The following is a 23,245-nucleotide window of genomic DNA, read 5'->3' on the forward strand; positions in this document are numbered from 1 at the left end:
TGCCAGAACTTGCTCGTGTGCTAATACTCAGAGGTGGGCATTTCGTGGTGAACTCTTCCTTTCAGTTGCATGTAATCATCTCACTACTTTTTTGTTTTTCTTTTTGAAGCTGAAACACCAAGTTCTTGTTTTGGGGACAAAGTTGAAATTTGTGGCGAAGTTTGGAGGAAAAACCATTCTGCTGAGTTGTGTGAGCATGAAAAACATTTTCTGCTCCTCAAACTTGTTTTGAACCCAGAATATGTATTTATGTCTAGATTCATAGGTAACTCTAGGATCCCCAGTGAAGTAGCTCATCGGGCAGTAGAAGGGCAGGCTTACCTGCCAGTTCAGGCCAAGGCTGGAGCTTACTTCTCATGTAGTGTAGAATTTTACACAAGTATTTTAAGCTATCACAGGGTGGAAATTTGTCCAGTTCTTTGGTTTATTTCTGGGTAGAAATAAAAACTGAATGGAGTCTGTTAACTAAAACAGTGAAATTTGTCAGTGGTTCCCTTCTGTGCAAGTTCACGTCACCTGCAAACGAGGCTACGACAGCACTACACACCTAAGAAAGATGCGGTGTCAGCTGGCATCACCGGATCTTTGGAACTTGGTGCTAGGCCAGCCCCTCACCAAGCCTGCATGTTGGGTTGGATGGCAGGCCAACTGTGTGTCCTGTGTGTGTTGCTGATGTATGCCTGGGAGTATAATAGGTCTTGCAAATGCTGCTTTTTCTGTGAGTACTGCTAAATGGGGGCGAAGGCAAAAAGCCCCCGGGCCAACTGGAAGGGACAGAATTATCAAATGGCAAATGCTTTTTTTCCCAGTTCTGTTGCTGCTTATTGTCTAGTTCTGAGCATTCAGGAGCTGCATGCGTTTTGCGGGGGACATCTGCTACTGAGTGATGCTTTTGCCTAACAAAAAAAAAATTTCCCAAACAAACACTTCTTTCCCTGACTGTAGGACTTGTTTTCTGGTCATGAGTGGGTGGGGCAAAACTAACTTGTGTGGAAAGGGTCTTGGACTACTGCTGGGCTGCAGAATGCAAGCCCTTTGCTGTAAGTGCAGTTACTTGCCAAGCCTGCTCTTTAAGCTTAATCCTGTAAATTCTTGTCTTGTAGGAAGATGACGATTCAGAGACTGAAAAACCTGAGGCTGGTGACCTAAAGGTATTTGGAAGTCTGGTATGGTGGTGGGGGGGAAGTTCAGTATGAGAGAAATAAGTCTTAACAGCATGGCTTGGTGTTCGTTTGTGATCTTCCGTAGCTAGTGTGATACTTTCCTTTTTGTAGCTGTAATGTGTTTTTTGACTTTACTTCTGGCTTCTGCCAAAGGTAATTAACCAGTTAGGTTACAGGCTGAGTCACGATCAAGACCTGCGTTCGTGAACTTAGTGCATTAAATTTAATGCACTTATGCATTAGATCTGAGGTAGGTTTTCTGACAGCTCTGGGAGATGTAGCATTCAGTACAGAATTCTCTTATGACCAGTATTAGTAGGAATACTTTCTTCATTTAGAACAACTTAATGAATAAATAAATGATCTTATGCTCCTAGAGGTCATGAAATGTCAGAATCAATTCAATCATCTCCATCTCTCTTTCTGTCCTTCTGAATGAAGATGTTTTGTAAAGGTTGTATTTAAAATTAAAAAAATGAAATAAGATCCTTAGATGATAGCTATCATAAATAGTTGAAGTCATCTTTGTCTTGTGATTACATCTTGTTTCTGCTGAACAACAGATGTTTAACAGCACAAAGGAACACACATCAGGCTAAAAGCTGGAAGACAGAGGAAAGACCAAACGCATTTGAAACTTTATAGAGAACTGTACTCAAATTTCTGTGCTAGTTCAATCCCCCGTATAATATAATCAGTCTTGCGGGATACCAAGTGAACAACAATTTCAAGGGCCTTTATTTTATCCAGTAGCTTCCTCAAGGATGCAGATGGTCACGAAGCTCTGCGAAGGAAACCAGAGGACTGCTGCAAACAGATTCTGTAGAGCGTTCCAATTAGCATAGGGCTTTGATAGGACAAAATGAAGGCAAATGAATGTGTTCAGCTATTCTGCTTAAATGAGTTTTATAGCAGCACCTTTCAGTATCCACAATAATTTTAAGGGTTTATAGTGATACACAGTTGAAAATCTTGGCAGCTGTACTGCAGCTGAAGTCTCTTGCATCAGTGTGTGAAATATCATTAATGCCTCTGGCATACTGGTAGGAGGCATGTGGAAATGCAATGTATTGTTTCCTTTCCTTGTCACAAGAAAAATAAATTACCTCTTTTTTTGGAAGAGAGGAAAAGGTAATCTCTCATTCTTACTTTTTTCTACTTCTGAATTTTTGCTGTGTGGCTGGTAAGCATGCTAGCAAGATGTTTCTGTAAAAGCTACTGGATTCAAAGGCATACAGTAAAAGAAGAATAGATGGGTTTTCCTTAAGAGAAATTTGGTGTACATCGCCACAACCTCTGTAGTAGGACCCTGTTGCAATTGGATGCGTTTGTCTCCTCTAAAAGGGCTCTAGTACTTCAAAGCAATGGAGAAGAGATCTGGTAAAGAGAGAAAGAAGAAAATCAGACTATAGTAGCTCTTGTCTGAGTAATGATGCATTGCAGAAATCTTACCACTTCTTTAATATGTTGCTGATGTTTCATGTTGGCTTGTTTAAAAAGCCCCTTGATTTCAGTGAGTACTATGCGCTACTGCCCAAGTGCGTTTTGCCCTTCTGAAGAAGAGCTACCCACGACCATGGGGCAGTGTTTCAGCTTCAGTGGGGAAGTGAGCAACACTGAATGTATTAAAAGCACTTGGTATCTTCGGTACACTCTGCAGTAGCAATGCCGCAAGAACTGAAAATGTAAATTAAAGTAAAACTTCAAAAAATAAAAAAAATAAGGTAAAATGTAATTCCTGCCATCCTAGCATGACATGAAAGGTGAGGATTTGAGAGGATTAGAAGGGAGGCAAATGTGAACTTCAGCAGTTTCAGACTTCCATGTCATCCTTAATAGATGTCTTCATCCATAAGTGAAAAAGGCAATAGCCTCCTCTGGGCTTTTGGGTTTGTTTTTTTTTTTTTTTTTAATTTTAGCTAAAGAGCCAGCTGGCACATGTGGGAGAGGTAGAAGCACACCCTTGCTGCGCAGCTCACTGCAAGGCAGCCCCGTGCTGTGCTGGTAATAGAGCAGGCATGGTGCTCTATGATATTCTGTGGGGCACTGAGGGAGCTGCACTAGCCATGCTGTTAAGAAATTCACTCGTGATGGGGGGAGATGGAACATCATTGTAAAAGTAGTTTTACTTGGAGCAGTTGCAAATGTTTCCTATCCCCCTTTTCCACCAAGTGGCAGTGTTCACCTCGTTCTTCCTCATTGCTTTGAGCTTGCAATATCTATGACAACTAGTAAGAGTTGTAGTTACTGTAAGTCCAAAGTGCAGCAAGAAGTGAGGCACTTGTGTTACCACGTTATAATCTTTCAGATAACTTTGCTTTGTTTTGTCCCAGCTGAGTGCTGTAGTTGTTCTTGCTCTATCAGTTTCATTGTAAGACATCCCAGACCTGGAAACTTGTTTAAACAGGTATCACAGGCTGTGATATATATTAAATATATATCTCTATATTTCTACATGGCTGGGACTTTTCCAGGGTCTGAATCTGACTGTATGCAGCAGGTAGATCCTTTAAAATGCATGAATGAGATAAAACCATTGCAATTCATTGGTTAATTATAGTAATTTCAAGCCCTAAATATACATTCAACATATTTTTCTGGTGTTTTGCCTCTTTGTATGTATGGTGAATGAACTGCTTTGAGATTTTATCTTGAATAATTGACCAGGACACTTGAGCCAGGTTGTGTGGAGAAGGAGTTTCCTTGTTGTTGGTGCATCCTGTGGTTAGGCCTCATTCTGCACTTGGTAGTACCAGATGCAAAACACCCAGAAGGTTCAGTTGGTGTCAGTTGTGGGTATACACGGAGGAGACTGAAAGTGGGGAATGATGTAAAAACTGTCTGATAAAGTGATGATGGGGAGAGTGGAATCTGGAGCCTGCCTCAAATAGTCCCACTGGGGAGATATTTTTCTACCCCACCTACGGTGTTTATATTTATCTTAGGTTTTTATCTTGATTCCAGGGAGTGTGCCCTTGTTGACCCTCATGAAGGTGCATCTGTCTGTCTGTGCAGCCTTTATTCCTCACTAGAGGTGGAGTCAGTATAAAGGGCTGGATGGGACTGCAATTTTTCTGTGTTTTTTCTGCTCAGTAGCAAGTCACAATAAGCTTTTCAAGTTCAAACACCGTGATATCAAACTGTTGTTTTCTGTCTACCCTCAGAGAGATAGGTGGACACTTTCTATACACCTGTTTGGGGGAAAGGGTGCGCTGGCAGTAGAAGAATATTTAAGCTTCATCAGTCATCTGAAAGCATTTTTCCAGAGCAGACTTCTGGCCCATGGGATCTCTGTTACTGAGCACCTGTGAACCGGTCCCAAACACTGTGTGCTTGCAGCAGAAAGCAGATCCTCCTCTTTAAGTAGCAAAGTCAGATACGTCACATCCTGCAACTGCGTTTTGAAGTGCTTGAGGCACTTGTGGAAAACTGGAGATTCAAATCTAGGTAAAAGTAATTGCTCTTTTAAATTTCACTCTGGATGGATGTGCTCAGGCTCTGGAACAGGACATGTTTGTTAGTGACCAAAATCAATTTAGGGGTCCCTGCTTTTAAGTGAGTAGTCACCAATTGTAAACAAGCATCTGTCTTAAAAGAACTTCAGAACCAAAGCCTCCTGCTTAGAAGGGAAAAGTGGTCAACAGAAGGAGTTGGCAAAGGTGTGCTTCTAAAAAAATGGAATCCCACAACCTGGATGGGTTCTTTGTGTCTTTTCCTAAGATGATGGTGCCATGGGTACAAAATGAAGGATGTTGTGGAAATGAGTTTGAAATTTGGTGTTCTGCTGGCAGTGTTGGTTTGGTATAATGAGGGTTAACGGGCTGTGTAGTGAGTGCGAGTTGCTTGGGCTCTTGCCAGCAGCTGGCTATAGTTACAGTCTTGATGCAGTAACAAGATACAAGCCTTCAGAGCTCACTAAATGGACCAGCCCTGCAGGAAGAAGGAAAATGAACCTTAAATGAAATACTGACCTTGCACTGCGAGTCTCACCTGAGGGGTTCTGTACTTCACATCATAGGGCTGGATGAAGAACAGCTTGCAAGGACAGAGCCCAGCCCTGCAGCTTGGCTCACTGGAGTTTTCACAGGGGGAAATCATTAACTCTTGAGCCTTGATTGTGGTATCAGGACTAGCCAGTGCAGGGAAGGGGATAAATACTGCCACTCCCTTGGCAAGTGAATGCCTGACACATGGCAACAGTTTTTCAAAGCAGGTGGCTACTTTGATGTTTTCCTTTTCTGGTTTTGTTTTAAGGGTCCCCTCTGCATCCTTGTGGCATTGTTATGTTTAGCTTTTATTGATCCAGCATACCTGTAAAGTAATTTTACTGTGTTACGATGCGTAGGTGTGTACTAATACTTAGAGACTTTTGATTGCAATGTTTATCTTGCCTGCCCATTAACATGTTTGTTTAAATACCAAAATTATCTTGATTTCAAGTAAAAGCGGTAAGTGCTAAGAACCAGTAAATGGGGGTGTGTGCAGTAATGTAATCCCTGTAATTAACTCTTATTTTGATAAGGCATATTAATTTTTCTGAATTCAAGATACATTCATCAAGCCAGATTCTCAAAAGATGCCTGAACCTACTCAGTAACTTTCACCTCAAGTTATAACTCTTTTGCTCCAAAGAAGGGGAGAAAGTGAGTTTGGGAAAAGTTGTATTGTTAAAGCACTGCTGTTCCATTTAGGTATTCCACAGCAAGCTGTATAGAAGGAGCTGGCATTAGTAAGCTTTAGAAAATAATTTGAATCTTTTACTTTGGCAGTGGCAAATTATGAAGGTTGCTTAGGAAATACTAGCCCTTAATGCTTTCAGTTGTTGAGACGAGGTCTTAAAAATTCTTAGACTATGTTAAAGGTCATATAACTGAAGAACACGTATTAAAGCTGCTGTTCCACCCAAAACCAGTGCACTCTGCCATGGCTGAAGTGACTGTGTATTAGTCTAATTGCAGGGGCTGGATTTGGTAGGATATGACTGGTTTGTAAGTCTGTTATAGAAAGGCGCTCCCAGCGTCTCATCAGAAACAAAAAAATATTTCATGTTCTTCTTTTTCTGCCCCGCCCCCCCCTCCTGGCTTGTTGGTGCTATCTGGGTTAGTACTGGCCTCTGATGGGCAGAACTGGCAAAAGAGCAGCTGTATTTAAAAAATGGCCTTGTGTTCTGCATGGCTGTGCTGCGTTCCTCTTTGTAAGCACTTTCAACGTGTGAACTGTGCAGTTTCCAGGGCTAGGGTTAAGGTTAGATCTCCGGTGGTTTTTCCCACTCCCTCTGTTGCCTGTGAGCACAGCCTGAAGGTGCCAGTGATAAGCGCTGCCACCTCGGATTCATTTTTTTCTGTTTTCTAGCTTCCTTTTAATATAATTATGTAAAATGCTGTCTGCGCTTCCAACTCCGCATATTTTTCCCTCGTTTTAGGTTTGGCACGCTGTTTTCCAGCGCTCTGCTGAGGGAACCAGTGAGTTTGGCAGTTTAGCAGCGCGCATTACACGCAGAGAGCCTTTAGGGGGAGTGGAGTGAACTCGGCTCCTAATGCTGTTCCCCACGCTATTACAGTGAGTGCTCAGACATTAAAACAGCTGATACCTGGTTCCTATTTTTTAACTAGGTGGTTGACCTATTGCCAGAGAGTATCAGCAGCGGTTAAACAGTATTGCATGCAGGAAACGAACGGGCATTCGGCATCTTTGATTATTTTGCCCCTTGCCCCATGTACTTCAGTGTCTCCAGCTCTGTCTACCTGAGAGGGAGGTAGATCACAGCATTGTTGGTCTCTGAAGCTCGTTTACCTACTTTATAGCTGCTGGCTTCAATCCAGCTCTTGAGCTGTTTGGAAGATGAGACATGTCCACGGACATGCTCGTTCCTTCCTCCCCGCCAGGCATACATGCTGTGGCAGACTCTTCACTCCCTGCAGTACTAAATACCACAGATTATTGACACAGGTGTGGCTTGCCTTTCTCCAAAGGAAGAGCCAGGCTTTTTCTGTTTGTCTTTAAACTTGAAGAAAAGTCCTTTTTGGAGCTGCTTCCCCTTGCATATTTCACCTGATAAAGGTCTAAGTTCTTCAAGTCCAGTTCTGTTGTTGCAATTATTTCTGTCTGCTGTACTGAAATAGGCTGTTCTGAATTTGCATGTTGGTGCATGTCAGAGTGAGAGTCTGAACAGTCAGCACAGATGGAGGATTGCCTCAAATACCAACACATATCTGAAAATAGCTTCCCCATTTTGGGTACAGAAGGACCAAAATCTGCAAAAACTCTGTAGGATCCATTCATGAAGGAGCGCATATCCCAGGGAGGATACTTGCTTTTACACCTTGCCAGTACTCCAAACCATGCAGAAGAATTTTTAGTGCTATGTACTAGGGAAGAAAATCTTCTGCAAGAAGTTAATTGTCAGCTTTCCTGAGCCTTTCCTTTGCTGCTGTGAGGCTTAAGATTTCTCTCAGCCCAGCTTCACCTTCTACTTGATTCTGCACTACAACAATCAATAAAAAAAAATAAAATCATCAAAGTAGCTTGACACCTCAAGCTCTGAATTCCTGTTTCACTATAGGAAGCAAAAGTGACTTGAAAGCAGAATTTAGGGGCTCTGCAGAGCGTGGTGGCTTCTGGTGGAGACTGCTGGGAGCTGTGCTCAGAGCGTGGCAGCTGTTAACTGCTGGTGGGCTCCCGCAGGCGGTGCAATCTTCTGTGCAGGCTGGTTTGCACATTTACACCACTGTGCTGTGGTTGGTGTCTGTGCCGAGGAGAGGCTGTACTCTGTGGTCTTGTACAGCACGTGCACAGGGTGACCTGCAGATGTTGAACTTGGAGGGCCCCTAACATCGGGGGCGGAGGAGGAGAGAGAGGAAGCAGGTAGCTTTGGGACCGGGGTGCTGTCGTAAGGCAGATGTTATTAGCTGTACCTCCAATTGGAAAGCGACAGTTCTGGCACACAGTTCCTTGGCTGGAAATAATCTTTGTCAAATATTGAGATAGCATATGTCAGGTGAATGGAATCAAGTTTCAGAGAAGCTATTTAAAGGCTTTCATGCTATGAATGCTTCCCTTCTAAAGCGTTTGCTCACTGAAATGTTTTGCCAGATCTTGGTTGGGGGTTTTCAGGGTTTTTTCAATGAAATTGAAATTAAATTAAGGTGGATTTTTAGACTTAAAGTAAAAGGTGGTGTCAGCTACCCATGTTCCTTGTTTTGATAAGATGCTTAAGGAATGTCTCAGGAGTTGACTCTTTCCTGACTTGTTCTTCTTTCCTTTTTTGTCTGTGACAGTAGTATCTCAAAATAGGTAGGTTTGTACAGACTGTATATAAGTGTCACTGAAGGTGTATCTAGATCATGGTCCCTACAGTTTTTCCTTCAGTTTCTTACCCTGTACTGGGCACTTTGCCTGGAGCTGTGTATTGGAGCTGGCAAACAGGATATGGCTGTAGGAAATAGGCTTGTTCCAAGCTTTCTCTTGGGATTCTCCTCTCTCACAATACAAGAAAAAAAAAAAAGGGGGGGGGGGCAAGAGGAATGAAAGCACTGTACTTCTGTTCCCTTGCGTTCTCTTCCCCAGACTCTGAATACACTTGACATGCACTCTGCTGCCCACCGCCTGGTAGCACACCATCAGGCAGACCTGGTGAGCAAGAAATGAAGTAGTTCTTGTCATGAACTTTTAATATTAAATGAGAAGTTTCTGGTCTTCTCTTCAGATAAGCACTTCTGATCTTTATAGAAAAGCAAGAACATCATTGCTAACATGTTCCTTTAGGAAAAAAAAAAAGAAAAAGGAAGGGCAAAAAAGCACATGATCCAGGGTTTGGAGAGGTCTTTCTCCTGCTGCCTGCATGTAAACATTTCACCTGCTTGTTCTGGCAAGGCCATCTTCACTGTCAGCTTAGATAACTCTTCTAACAATTTATGCTAAGTTACAGATTTTTTTTTTTACATCATACTCAGCAAAATGAGGCTTTTGATACATTAGGACTCCAGGAGATCATCTGAATTCTAGAGAGGGAGAAAAAATTACAAAAACTTATTGCTGGCGCTTGCTCAGACGAGAGAAATCCACTGTAACAACTATTGCAGCAGCATCCACTGGCTACTAGTGGAAGGCCTGCACTGAAAAATTCTCTGCATTAATATCTTCAAATAGTCCACTAGCATGACAACAGTGTGACTGGTCTATATGTTTTGTGGCTGTCAATCTAAATCAGTGTTAAATTTCTGTATGTGCAAGCAATTGGGTGAAAGAGTTGGGGGAGAGAAGAAATTCTGGAATTCAAGGGCGTTCTCTGGAAAAAAAGAGAAAATGTTGAGGGGTACTGTGGAAGCTTCCTAGCTACTTTTTTTAATATCAACAGGAAGTCAGCGGAAAAATGAAGCTGTAGGGCCAAGTTGGCTGCCAGTCTGGAAACACAATTGAGCGGTGGCAAATCTGGCATCAGCTTCTCCACTTCTTACAATTTGCATCTTACTTAAAGCCATCAGTTTCTGGTTTTGTATCTTTTCTGCCTTCTTGTTCAACTATCTTCTCTTGTAGTTTGAATTAACATATGCAACTGCTTCTATGAGAAATTGCTAGTTGAATTTGTACCTTTTGGCGACAGTTAATGCCAACCGTTATGTTCGATGTGAGCTTTGTACTGGATTTATGGATCTTGTTTCAGGAAGGATTTAGTGAGCATTGTTGTAAGTCAGTCCATTCTTTCCATTAAATAAAGCTGGAAAGACTTGCCCAGAACAAACTTGAATTCATCAGTCTCAGATTCATATTGTTTTTGCTTCCTTCCTTTAATCTCTGTTCCACGCTGTGAGGATTGTGTTTAGTTGTTTTTATTTTCCATGAACCTGAGCAAAGACTTTTTTATGTAACTGAATGGAAACACTCTACAACTGAAAAAATGGTCCTTATTTCGCCTCAGCAAGGTGAAATCTTAAGCCAAAATGCAGCACTTCCCTTATGTGTGTACATACACATACACCCCCTGCCCTTCAACTTGCTCTTCTGTAACTGATTATGATACATAAAAGCTGAGCCATCAAGCTGGGGTGATACCAGTCAGGCTCTTGCAGGCAGCGTCATCTTGCCCAGGACTTGAAGAAAGCATTTGTCTTGGGGAAGTAGAAAAAAATGGAAAACCTTTTCCTGGATGCATACAGGAAGAGCAATAGAGTAACTGTTTTCTGCTATTGGTGAGCTGATGTACAGATTTGCCCTTAGAAGCACAGAAACTGTGACTTGTTGGTGGTCCAGTTAGATGTTAAAAACTGATTTTTTTTTTTCTTGTTTTTTTTAATACTTTGTCCTTGCCTGTAGCAGTTAGCACTCCTTAGAGGCTGCCCTTTGTTAGTCTCTGAATCAGGGGAAAGGCGTCTGCCTCCTGCTTGTCTTACTGTCTTTCAGTCCTCTTCCAACTTGGCTCTGAACCACCATGGCATCCCTTGATTCCTTTCAGTGGGTCTGCTGGAGCAAGGCCGTCTGGCTTTAGGCCCTTAAACAGCTGATCTTGTGAGATCTAGGCTGCAGTGTAGATAGCAGCCAGAAAACCAATTTGCTGAGTGCATGAGAAGAACGAAGTGCAGTGCTGCTTTTTTTAACTCTAGCCATTCTTAGACGTCATCATGTAATACTAAATGGGATACAATGACTAGAGGGAAGAATGAACACAAGACACATGTTTTGCCTGAGTTTTGTATTTCCATGATGGTAGACGGAATTTTCAGCATAACTAATGTGTCCAGCATGACTTTGTACAAGTAGTGAGAGACTGGCTGCAAAAGCAAATTCAGAGATGCTCCTGTACAGCCTTTCAGAGTTCAGGCTTGTGAAAACTGGGCAGTATTGGAAGGTGCCACTAGTGAAGTCTTAACTTTGTTATTTTTTGAAAGTGATGAAGATCCAAATGGAAATGAACCCATTAAATGATGCCTGTAGCTATGGGATACTTGAAGGCTCTAATAGCTTTCCTATATTTACTCTGATAGAGAAATTTGACAAAATCCCTTCTGTTTGGAACCACTCATCCATTTGATTCTGTGCTCTTCATGTGAGATACTGATACATAGCGCGGTGGGTATTGATGATGTAGTAATCTACAAAAAGATCACCTTTCCCTGAATAGATTTAGGTAACTTCCCTACTTAAAATTGTTACCTTCCAAATTTTCCATTGTTTAAATGCCTTGGAATTCCTTTAGAAATCTCTTATCCATGTCTAAATATTTCTTCCCCTTCACAACCAAAAGATAGCGACTGTGCAGTATTTATTGTACCTCGTTTCTCCACTCGGTGATTCTCCATTTCATTCAACTTTATATTAGATTAGATAGGCAAAATTATTTTTTTTAAAATGCTGTCTTTTCTAGATCAGTTTATCGTATTCAGTGTGTCTCCCAGGCTTAAATTAGCCTAAGGGAATGTAGGACAGTTCTTGTTGGGTGATTACTTTACTGAAGGTTTTTAGGCTGTTCTTAAGTTCTGGATCTTCAGTAGATACTCAGAGGCTTGGACAAGACTTCTTAAACCTCAGATCTGCCAAACTATACGTCTTTGGTCAAGTTGTTGATACTTGCCTTGCCACAGTGTTAGAAAGTAGACTGAGCAAATATGAACAAGCACTGTAGGAGGAGTCGGTCATCCCTTTGTTTTCTGAAGGCATTTAAGAGGCCTGAATGTAGTCTGACTTAATGAAAAGCTGTGTTGATGTCTTCGGCTTGTTAATGATGGAGCAGTGGGTGTAGGTACGCAGTAATTCATCAGTAAGCAAAATTCATATCCTCTGGGCAGTGAGGTGTGGCTGTATATTAGGGAACTTGTTTTCTTTTGCTTGGTGTAGCTCTGGAGTTTCTGATGTCTTGGCTATGGCCTGAGGATGTGGAGACTAGACTTGCTAGAGCGGCTGTGGTGGAATGGGTGTAGGCGATCAGGCCGGGTAAATACACAGTGGCAGCCTGATAGGACTGGCTTTCTTTAGCCTGTTATAAACAGGGCAGACTCTAGGATTAAAAGATGCAAATTAAAGAACAAACTTACTTCTGGTGAAAGCAAACTTACTGATGATTCTGGAAATTCATAAAACATACTGTTTGATGCATCTGACACTTTAGAGATATTTGTCTAATGTAAGGTACATAACAGGAGAGGTTTTGGCCATGAAATTATCTTTTGGAATATTAGTTTCCATTTCCTGAGAATTGTGTGCTACACTTGGTGCTGGCTACAAACAGCAACAGGAAACTTGAAAATGGGCTTCTGAAAACTTCAGAAATACAGCAAATACCCTTGCAACCCTGTTAACTGGCTGCATAAGAGGACAGCCTTCCTAAGGGCATTTAACACATGTCTGAAGCACATGAATTTTATTGTGCCACTGGGTTGCTTAAGTGCCTGCTTGGCAATGTTGGGCACGGGGGATTTTTTTTCTCTTGCCTTTGTGTTCTTGGATGGCGAGAGGACAAGTGGGCAGAAGAAGGTGGGAGGGATAATGGAATAATAAATACAGTGCAGGGTAAGAGGAAAGATCAAGAGGTGCTCAGGGATGTAGCCAGTCTCTTCCTCTTCCCTCTCAGTCCACTTAAAACAAAACTTTCAAAAGATAAGAGTGCAGGATGTAATTCAGTTGAGGTTGGAACAAAAGCAGTTCCCTCCTTTCACCTCCACAAACATTTGCTTGTTGTCGCAAACCAAGGCGAGAAATACTTTTACACATCTAGCAAGTTCTCCCGCGAAGGGAATAACGCAGCCTTCTGACCACATGTGTTTACTGCCTCATGAGTCATTGTACGTTGCCTGGACATACGCTTACCTTGTGTCTGTAGCTCTGTGAACTTCTCCAGCCTGCATACTAATCTGAATTTGTCCTCACAACCTGTTAGGCACCGCCAAATTGCCCCCACCTCTCTGGAGGCAAACTGAGGCTCACCACGTTAACGCCACGTCCACGTGGTTGAGGCTCACCACGTTAATGCTGTGTCTGCGTAGGTGTGTGGAGAACATGGCCTGGATTCCTGTCCAATGCTCTTGCCAGAGAGCTCCTTCTCTTGGCATAAGTTTTCTGCTTTGAAATGTCATGCTTCTGTTTTTTCATTTTTTTCTGCTTGTGCTGTTCTTTCTGAAGACCCTGGGAGAAGACGTATTAATGTGCTACACCAAGTGCATTAGCTTAGAGGGGTTGGAGCTGTTACACTACAGTCCATCTCACAAAGGGGCCTGGGGCCTCGCCAGCTGGCCAGTGAGAAGATGCATGTTCCTTCGTGTACTACTTTTTTTTTTTTCTAAAATAGCTTTAGTGTTGTATTTTTGTGATCCAAGTGTACTTACAGAGAAACAGTGCTTTTTTTATTTTTTTCATGAATGGCTATAAAAAGTGCCCTGTAACAGTTAGTACCACACAAAGAATTTGTTTTTCTACTTTCAGAGGGCTCTGGCTTCTCTGGAAATTGGTGGGTTTTCACAGTGAATTTGGCACAGCCTGTTCCCAGATCTGGCTTGGTGACCTTGCTGCTTTCTCCTCACCTTATGTATCTCTCACCTGATTGGAAATGAAGTAAAGGAGGGGGTTTAGAGAGTGGTTACTAAGCAGCAAGGAGGCAGCATTATGTCTGTGTCAGGTTGAATGAATAGCTTCAGTGTTTGGAGGCACTGAGGAATTTTGGACGCACAGTCCAGTGAGTCACAAAAGGTCTTTGGGAGGGAGGCAGGGGGGAGAGGGCAATGTTGGATACAGCTGATACTGTTTCAGAAACTTTCTTTGTGCTGAACTTGATATCAGTTGTGACTCTCCTGGGGTCTCTCAGAAGCACCAAAGTATTTGCACATTGGTCTCAATATGGTGAAAGCATATTTAAGAATGTCTTATCCTACATCACACCTCCTGCTCAGCAGACTCTGCAACTGAAGCGGGCTTAATTTATATAACTAAGGAGGGATTAGCTGTGTTGAGGAGATCTCCAAACAGAGCATTACAAACCAGTGGAGGTTGCCCTTGAGTTTCTGGTAGAGCAGATCAGCTGTATCACTCCTGGAAGGTAGCAGCCAAGAGAGAATTGACAGTGAGAGCGTTCTTCCAAGATGGGAATACACGATCTGCATCACCACCACGCTCTCTGGCATTTTGATTCGTAGAGGGTTTATCAGCCAAAGCCCTGAAGGGCACAAATGCAGAAGTACATTCTGGCACCACGCACAACTGGCAAACCTCTGCAGCCCAGGACCATGCAGAGCCCTGGGTCTCTAAAGAGAGGCCGATCAGATGCTGTTCTGAAGCCGTCACGCTCTGCCACTGGTTCTGGGAGAATTTCAGCTGTTTTCATGTTACTCTGGGGAATGCATCCTGCTGGCCCTGCTTGGAGGACTGCAAGTTGCCCAGGCCTGTGGTAGCCATTCCCAGGGCTTAAGTAGTTTTCTGTGGGCTGGATCAAGCTTGTATTTAGCTAGCTATGCTCTAAAGCATTGACTCTTGGCCTGTGCCAAGGGCCAGTCACCAAAAATGAAGAATCTATGGTTTAATCTGTTTTGAGGAAAGGCTTCAAGTACAGCAGTTCTTGTGGAATTCAATAGGAGCTGAGTGTCCAGGACTCAATAGAAACAAAGCCTGAATTCTTTCATCAAATTTAGACTCTAGCTTCGAAAGGACACAGAGCATCCTGTTAGGCTTTGACTTTCCATGGTACAAACATTGCCCTATTATCTAATAACTTGCATTTAATTCTTAATTTTTATTCTTTTGTCTCAGAAGTAATGTGTAAATTTCTACACAAATGGACAGTATAGCTTTTTTAGATTGGAAGTACATCTTGACTAAAATCTGTTTCTTCCCCCTTCCTCCCAGGAATTCTCAGAACTGGAGAAAAGAGATCCTCAGGAGCTAGTTGGTAAGTTCACTCGGAAGTATTTATTCACATGTTTTTTCAAACTAGACCTTCTAGATTCCCCCTTTGTAAAAAGCATCTTAATTCTGTCCTGACAATGCTGTAATTTGAATTATTGCCTGTAGTGTTTTATCTCAGTGGAATATTTTCAGTTAAGTCATCTTTTGGGAGAAAGGTACCATGCCTAAAAATATGAAAATATTTTCATATATTATATGTCAAAGATGTGTATGTAAAGGGCAGTGTTGGTGTTTTTCTAGATGAGCTTAAAAACAATAAAGCGGTAACTGTGCAGACACCTCTGTGAGAGCCAGTATAACCAGGAATGATGACAGATACTTTGTTCTTTGGCTTCAAAAACTTAACTAAAATATCCCCACTTAAATGTGATCCACATAGTGATTAATAGCTGCTGTGTTGACACAGCATGCCATGTGTTTCTAAAACTTACTTCATTTTTGTGACATATCACTTATTCACTGCACCATTATTAGATTTGGGAAGTCCAGGGTCATCAGCTTGAAGTAGTATCCTCTGCCTGGTCTCTGTGGAGCTGTACAGAAAGTGTATTTTATGTTGAAGCTCTGACTATCTTGAACTAACCCTTTGTTCCTGAGGTTGCTAGTACAGTTATGTGGTAGCATGTAATAATATAATAAAAAAATTTAGAAGTTGCTCATTATCTGTCAAGTCAGCTTGTCAAGGCTCAAGCATGGTACTTCAGCCATAAAGTGTGATAAAAGTAAAATAAGACAGTAAATACGAGGATCCTGAGCTGTGACTCCTACAGCAGCCATCACTGAAGTTTTGGACTTAAGTCCTTTTAAATTGGCCTGCCCAGACTTTGCACCAACCCAACTGTTACATTGAATTTTCAACTTTTAGAGGGTAAAACTGCTTTAACCAGTCTCATCACAGAATGCAACAGAGATTTTTCTCCAAAGTACTGATCTGCTTCAAATGCACACTAGAAACATGGATGAGACAACAGCATTTAGGGTAAAAAGTAAAGAAGAGTATCTGAAAGCCAACTGCCCTTCTGCTCCCTACATATGGATGAAGCTCTACACTTGTAAAGCAATGTTGTGGGAAGTCCTTTCTTGGTAAAGGTGTAGGGCTCAGGTTACAATTTTTAGTCTCCTTTTCTCCCAGTGACTACTCCATCCGCAGAAGCTTAGAAGATTGAACCTCATTTGTCTCATGATAGCCCAGAGTCATATGCAGGCTTAAAAGCTGCACAGAGGGTGCTTTATTACAGTGTCACACACTAGTGAGTGGACAGTGTTGGCGAGTCTGAGACCTGAATTAAGGTTTGCAATATATCTTTAATATCCTTTCCAAATAGTAGCGCACACAGAGCAGCAGGTAGGCTAACTTGTGCAGAACCACGTTGTTAGAGGCCAGCATACTTGCCATGCTGGATTCTGTAGGTATTTTGCATTAGACTATATTGAAAAGCAACTGTTGCAAGAACTTTATGGTTGGTGTGAGAACCATCTCCTTCCTGGAAACTTGGACTTTTAGAGTTAGAATTTTTGAATGGAAAAAGGTACAAGATTTTGACACACCAGGTAACTTCTCCAATCTGGACATCTAAAGTTTTGTCTAATAGCAGTATGTGGAAGTCAAAGTCTTCCTTAGACACAGTTTTCCACAACGGCTTTTTGCTTTAAAAGCTTGTGGGCCTGCCCTTCTCAGAAGATAACTTTATTTTGCTCAGCATCACCTTTATTAAAGTCTGTGGTTATGCAGTTGCTTAACTACAGCATAAATGTAGGCTCCTGCCAAAAATAATGTTTCGGTTTTACCTTCCCCAGACACATGCTAAGGTTTGTGTGCCTTGAACTGGTCTGGGAGTTGGAGCCAGCTGAGATTCGCCTTCGCTGCTGGTTTTTTTATTCCTGTGAGGCTTCCAGCTGGATCCATTCCCTGATCTGCTTAGTGTGTGCTAGGTGAGCACTAGAGTTCACACAAAGAAAATAGTAGGGATGAGCAGCTGGGAAGGGCATGGTTGTCCTGACTTATGCTGAAATAGTGATCACATAACCAAAGCCTGAAAGAATGGGAGGAGAGGTGTCAGCAGTAACTGCCCAGTAGTTGATGAGAAAGTATACGTGAAACTTATTTTGATAGATTTCTGTATCAGTGTTGTCCTTCTGGGTTTTTGTACCACTCTGAAGAGTACGTGGTGCTGGCAGGACATTGCATTTGCTGTTTCCTGTGGCCTTGCAAAATAATACTTCTAGGATGTGTTTTTTTGCCTTGAAGTTTTTGCAGCATGGTTGTTTACCTTTTGGACTGTAAGAAATGTTCTCTCCAGCCCTTAGGATATCTGAGCACAAAGTCAGTGTTCATAAGAGCAGAAAATATGGCTGAGTTGCAGGTCTCTTTTCTGCATTTCTCAGCCCACGGAGCAGAAAGGGAACTAGTGTCCTTCCATGGATGGGTGAGTCACTGGCATGTTGTTGCCTCCAGTTCTTCCCTCTGATTTGGCTGTTCTGGTGCCAGGAAATCAGAAACCCACACACCCTGGTTTATGCCAAGCAGACTTGATTAGAGTGCCAAAGAATGCAGTTTTTAGAGACCAGGCACCACCAGTTTGCATGTCTCCAGGGGAAAGCCATGCCCCTCTGATCACCTTTTCCAGGTCTTTGCTTGTCTTTATAAAGGTCACACTATGCAAAGACAAACTGGCACCAGGTACTGCCCGTTATCCCTTGTGGCTGCTTAAAAGTGAACCTTGAAAGGGACCAGAGTTCTTAATTGTGCCTGGGGAGCAGTGTTATTCACTGAGAGTGCTGAGGCAAGGTGCTTTACCAGACCTCGGATGAGCCACACCCCCATCTGTCCAGGTACAGCCAGCTCTCTACTCCTATGCTCTCTATTCTTTCAACTTTCTCTGCACTAGGAAAATATGCCTACCCATCTGTAGGAGACAAAGCTCCTGTGTCCCCCTGTCCATGTCTCCAGCATAGCCTTTGGACTGTGGGCAGTTGTTTCCTGGAAGGAACTGAGTGTGCAGTTTGTGCTGTGGTACTTTCTCTCCTGCTATGCAGTATGTCTTCGTACTGTTGGATATACTGGTCAAATAACCCATTTATCTGAAACTGGAGCAGATGAAATGTAGTGTTTCCATTTAATTACCTGTCTCACCAAGATCTGGCAAGCAAATATCTTCATTGACTACCGAGATGCTAAATCTTTCCTAGGTACACCCTGATAGTTGGCTGTGCTTTGGCCTCCTGCACAGAGCCTGGGAGCAGCTGAACACCTCTCCTGTGCCACAGTGCACGTGCTGGCTGCACAAAAATCTTCAAGCACCTATTGTTTGTGCTGATGAAATTTTTAACTTGTAGGTCAGCTTGTGAAAGGTGGATGTACAGACTAAGCACCAGTGGCCATGTCCTTCAGCAGCAGGATGCTTGAATTGCAGCCCTGGCAATGCGTTGGCTCCTACTTTCTTGAACTCCCTTTGGAGTCATGGGATCTGCTTTATGGCCTTAGTTCTTTATCTGGACTGTGAGTCTGATTAGGGGAAGATGTTTACTTACCATGAGCCAGAATTTGGGTGTGCCCATAGTGATTAATCGTGCCAACAGCCAACATCCTGAGGTCCCCACATGGAGATCCTCCAGGCTGTGAGCCAGCAAATCACAGGCCCAATTAGAGACTGCAGCCAGTGTCACTACCTATGACTCATCTAAAAGTATAACTTTGATCTTGGCAGAAATAACAGGATGCACAAAGCAGTTGGATGTATCCTGTGAGAACACGCCTTGTTGTTAGCTGTCCATCTGCATTTACTGCTGTATAGACAGTGGAAAGCTATGGGACTTTGAAAAATTTTTAACACAGGAGCCTGTGGCCATATGTGTGAGTTCCAGGATTACCTTGAATGATAATCCCAGCTGCCCCATTCTCTAGGGAAAGACCTGGTGGGAAGAGGTTGTGGAATGGACTGTTCTGCTATCTGTTGGGGAGGAAGTTTTGAGGACTGCTCGAGGGCATGGATAATCTGCACTTCCTTACTGTAAAATAAGCCTGAAGGGGTTAAACTCATCCTTTTCTTACTAATGATGTGGCATCTCAGTCTGCCTGTGATGTGATAAAATAACTGAGTAATGATGAATGTTTGTGCTCAGTTGTGCGGTGGAACAGTGCACGTAGCCTCACTGCTGACTCGGTCTTCAGGTGCGTACAGCTATGGCAGGATTGCAGCAGACAAAGATGTCTTGGTTCTGGCTCCTTGTAAGGCATTAAGAGAAGTCTTCCCCCATTAGTATAATGTTGATAAATGATTGTTTTCACATGGCTCAAACAAAAGAGCACCAAAACCTGAAAAGTCATGGGTCAAAACACATTGTCTCATCAGGAGCTCTGTTCCTCCTCCAGTGTTTTTTCTGTTTCAAAGGAGCTTTGAATTGATTGCTGAACATACTCATATGACTTTGACTTCTTTGATGGTAGGCAGAGTTCTTGCCCTTAGTTCTGAGTTTATATGAGCCCACAATTCCCCTTCTCATAAATGTTTTGTTTCTCTGTTGCCCTTCTGGTCATCTGCAGATAAGAAGCCTATGGCATGTCTAACTTAGAGCTAGGCTTGATTTATTTATTTATTTGGTCCTTTCTTTGCCTTATGAATTCTGGATTTGGTGTCCTTTTTTCTTTTTTAATGTTTCTGCTGTTGCTGTGAATCTCTTAAGCTGTTAATCAGCTTTCACCTTTTCGGGGAAGCCTAGTGTGCCATCTATTATGAACACTTCTGTCTATCTGATACTGTCTTCTGGGTTCCTGAAACTAATTAAACTAGAGGCTTCCCCATCCCACCAGCAGCTGTAACCTATAACAAATGTCTGCCTTGTTGTCAGGGAGCTCCAGTTTGCCTGCCTTTCTGTAGGGGCTCTGGCAAGCTTTCCTTCTTCCATAGAGGCATCCTCTTAGTAAATGCCAAAGGACACTTTTTGTTCATTACTAGCAGCTGCTGAAGAATTTAACCCTCAGCAACATCTTGATCAAAGAGAATGAGCGGTCGGCTGCCAGCTTTGCCTTTCCAAAGGATATTGTCCTTAGTGCTTTACATTTTTACAAAAGAAATAGAAACTGTAGTAGCTCTGAACACGTGTAGTGTTGATTATCGGTAACCTCAGGATCCGGCGCTGTCGGTGTCTGTCCTTTGGGCCCTCCTGGGCTTTAGTCAAAGGAGCTGAACTTGAGCATGCTGGAACTGCAGTTCAGGCAGCTTTTACTGAGGAATGTATAACTGCGGATCTGCAAATGTGAATGGCTTGGTTGATATGACTTCTGTACTGGTGTCAGGTCTCTCTTATCCACTACAGACTACGACTCCGGGATGTGTTCCCTATACAAATTATGGTTGAAAACAATCCCAGCTGCTTAAATGTGGCACAGATCTCTGCTCCAAGACTTGGCTAGAAAACTGCCTGGGTTTCCCATCATAATGGGAAAGTAGCAAGCAATAGGGGGAACCACGGCAGTTTCTTTTGCTGATAACTCTGTAAACTAATCTTCACAGGGCAGTCAGGTACTCTAATAGTATATCCCACAGAAACAGCTATAGAAATCTGGCAATCTGCACTGGTCTGTTCTCAGTCCTGCAGAACGAGTTGTTCTTTCTAGCAATAGTCTGACTCTAAGCAAAGATCAAAGTACCTGTTAAGGAAATGTTAACTTAGGGATGAAATGTAATTTCTTGTGGTTAACTCCTGACAGCCTTGGGGAGGGTTGTTCCCTTCTTGAACCATTTTGGTTCGTGTAGGTATGTCCTGAAATAAACAGGACCCAAAGTGATTACCTCCCCCCAAATGGCAATGAGCCCAGCTGCTTCAGATTGATCCCGTGATCCTCCACATACACTCAGAGAGAATCAGACTGTGTATCCTGGCACAAGTTTTGTCAGAGACTCCAGGTTATCTGAGCTGTTCAGAGCAGGACTTTAAAGTGCACATGGAAGACCTGGAGTAGTGGAGAGCTCAGTATGTGGTGCACAGTGCAGGGTTTTAGAGATACATTCCATGAACCAACCTTTGTTCCTCTGAAGATCCTTTGCCTTTGAGAATCATATCAACAATTGCAAATAGTAGTTTAGCTTTTCACATTTCCATTCTGGGGTGAAGAGACCCCTGAAAATAAAGCTTTAAGCATGGGTGTGACTCAGAGCCACAGTGTAAGGTAGGTATCAATAAAGCAAGCATCACATCCCTCTTCCAATGATCTAGCCTTTAGGTTAGTTGCTTCTTGCTCGGCACTTTGAAAACACTGCGAGTACCAGTTGAGAGCATTCCCCTGTTACCTTTACCCAGCGGTTCTCAATGATGGAGTAGCACTAGCAAGGACTTAAAACAAGTTTAATGACTTGCATGGCTTAAATGCCCTTCAGTATTGCCAGGACTCATGCCCAGTTTGCTCTCTACAGCTTCTTTTTCAGAAAGAGTGCGGAACATGTCTCCAGATGAGATCAAAATCCCTCCTGAGCCTCCTGGCAGATGTTCTAACCACTTGCAGGTTGGTATAAGTCCACTTTACTTTTTTTTTTTTTTAATAAGGCTTGCAGTTCAGTAGAGACAGGGGATATTTGGGAACTCTGCTCAATATTTTTGCACATCAAAAATCCAGCATTAAATCTCATTTTTTACCACACTGAGTTTATGAATGCACTGTCTTAATGCTTTAGACTTTACAGCAATTCTAGTTTAGGAATCTCAAAGTAGCTTAAAGCTGTTTTCCAGTCTCTGTGGGTCATTTATGCTTTAAAATGGCTCTTGATCCCACCAGTGACACAGAAGCAATGTTTACTGTGAAGGTTGCTATCCTCTTACCTCAGCAAATTTAGCTCCATAGGAAAGAACAAATCATTGTTTTTCTACGCAGGGCCCAAGAATCCCTTAACTGGAATAGTTGAGGCAGCATTGACTGGATTCCTTTTCCACCTACATATCTCTAGATGATAAACATTTAGAGGCAGCAAAAGAAAACAGATTCATGTTTTCTCTGGTGCACACCCAAATAATTGCAGTAACCAACTTTGCAATAACCTTCTGTTCTGTTCTCCTCCTGATGGAAGGCAAATGAAAGAGCAGGGGCTGCTGTTTCCTATCACCCATTTGACTTTTAACTGCAGTCATCTGCCCAGTAGAAATACAAGTAAAGAATCACTTCTGGAATGCTCTATAAACTAAGCTACCAATGTGCAGTGGTGATTCAGAATGACTCACCATCCAGATCACCTTTCTTCTCCGCACAGTGTACCTGGGCGCACCCATTCCTACTCTTGTGCTGTAGGAGGATTTTGCTGTTCTGACATCAATGAATTAGAGTGCGTTAGATCTGAGGAATGCACAGAGCTTGAGAGAGTAGACAGAATAAAGCAGATTTTCTTCCCCTTTGACAGCAGTTTACTATGTTAAATCAAAGGCAAACTTGTCCTCTGTTAGCAGGTCAAACCACATCTTAGAGCGCGCTGAGCAAGGAGATGGGATTGTTCTTTAGAGATGCAAAATGTTCTAGGCTTTTCACTGTTGATTTGCTCTTTCCTTTTGTCAGATTCTTCCTCTAATAAACTGTATCTTGAACTCTGCCAAAGGGAGTATTTCTTAGTAAAAAGCTGACTGAATAGTTCCCCATCTGTGGACTTCGTGAACAATATTGCTACCTCCATGGGGAGGGGGCAAAGGGGAACACCTATTCAATCATTTCTACTCCCCAAATTCACCTCTTTGCAGTTGTTCTTTCAAACCTCACGATGTGTGCACTGGATGTGGAAATTGTGTCATTTCTTCTTGCTAATTTTGTGAGGATCGGACAAAAATTTCTATTATAAAGCTTTTTTAAGGTTGATGAAATAGGAATTTCATATCCACTCTTACTAATCCTCTTTTATTCAGGTGTAAGCAAACCCTTAGACAACAGTCAATTCTGTATTTGAGTTAACCGTCCATATGGAGGGAGACATGAAGTGACTTACCCAGAAGCAACAAAGGAAGATTGACTCAACTCTCCCATCCTGAAAGACTGAAGGCCTAGCCTCTGGTCTTTTTTTTTTTTTATATGCCTCTTTTACATGAGAAATCTGTGTCAAAAAGAAAAGATGAAGGAAATTACTGAGAGTATTCTCCTAGCAGTACCACTAAAGTTTGTTCCATCTGAAGGTTTCTGCTTTTGCTATCCCTTCAGCATCACCAGAGTAAAAATACTTTTAAGG

At 42.4% G+C, this 23,245-nt stretch overlaps 1 protein-coding gene across 3 annotated transcripts in view; it reads left to right on the forward strand.

Annotated features, from left to right (window-relative positions):
• SAP30BP (SAP30 binding protein) overlaps positions 1-23,245 on the forward strand; it is a 31,235-nt gene that overhangs the window by 2,427 nt on the left and 5,563 nt on the right. For 2 of the 3 annotated variants that reach the window (XM_074846913.1, XM_074846912.1), the window contains exons 3-5: positions 1,104-1,151; positions 14,988-15,030; positions 21,461-21,549. In XM_074846913.1, coding sequence (XP_074703014.1) covers positions 1,104-1,151; positions 14,988-15,030; positions 21,461-21,549 — 180 coding nt within the window. The remainder of the gene's footprint in view (positions 1-1,103; positions 1,152-14,987; positions 15,031-21,460; positions 21,550-23,245) is intronic. The other variant, XM_074846914.1, reaches the window with a different exon arrangement.

Source organism: Strix aluco, chromosome 21, assembly GCF_031877795.1.
Source record: "Strix aluco isolate bStrAlu1 chromosome 21, bStrAlu1.hap1, whole genome shotgun sequence".
NCBI classification, from domain to species: Eukaryota; Metazoa; Chordata; class Aves; order Strigiformes; family Strigidae; genus Strix; species Strix aluco.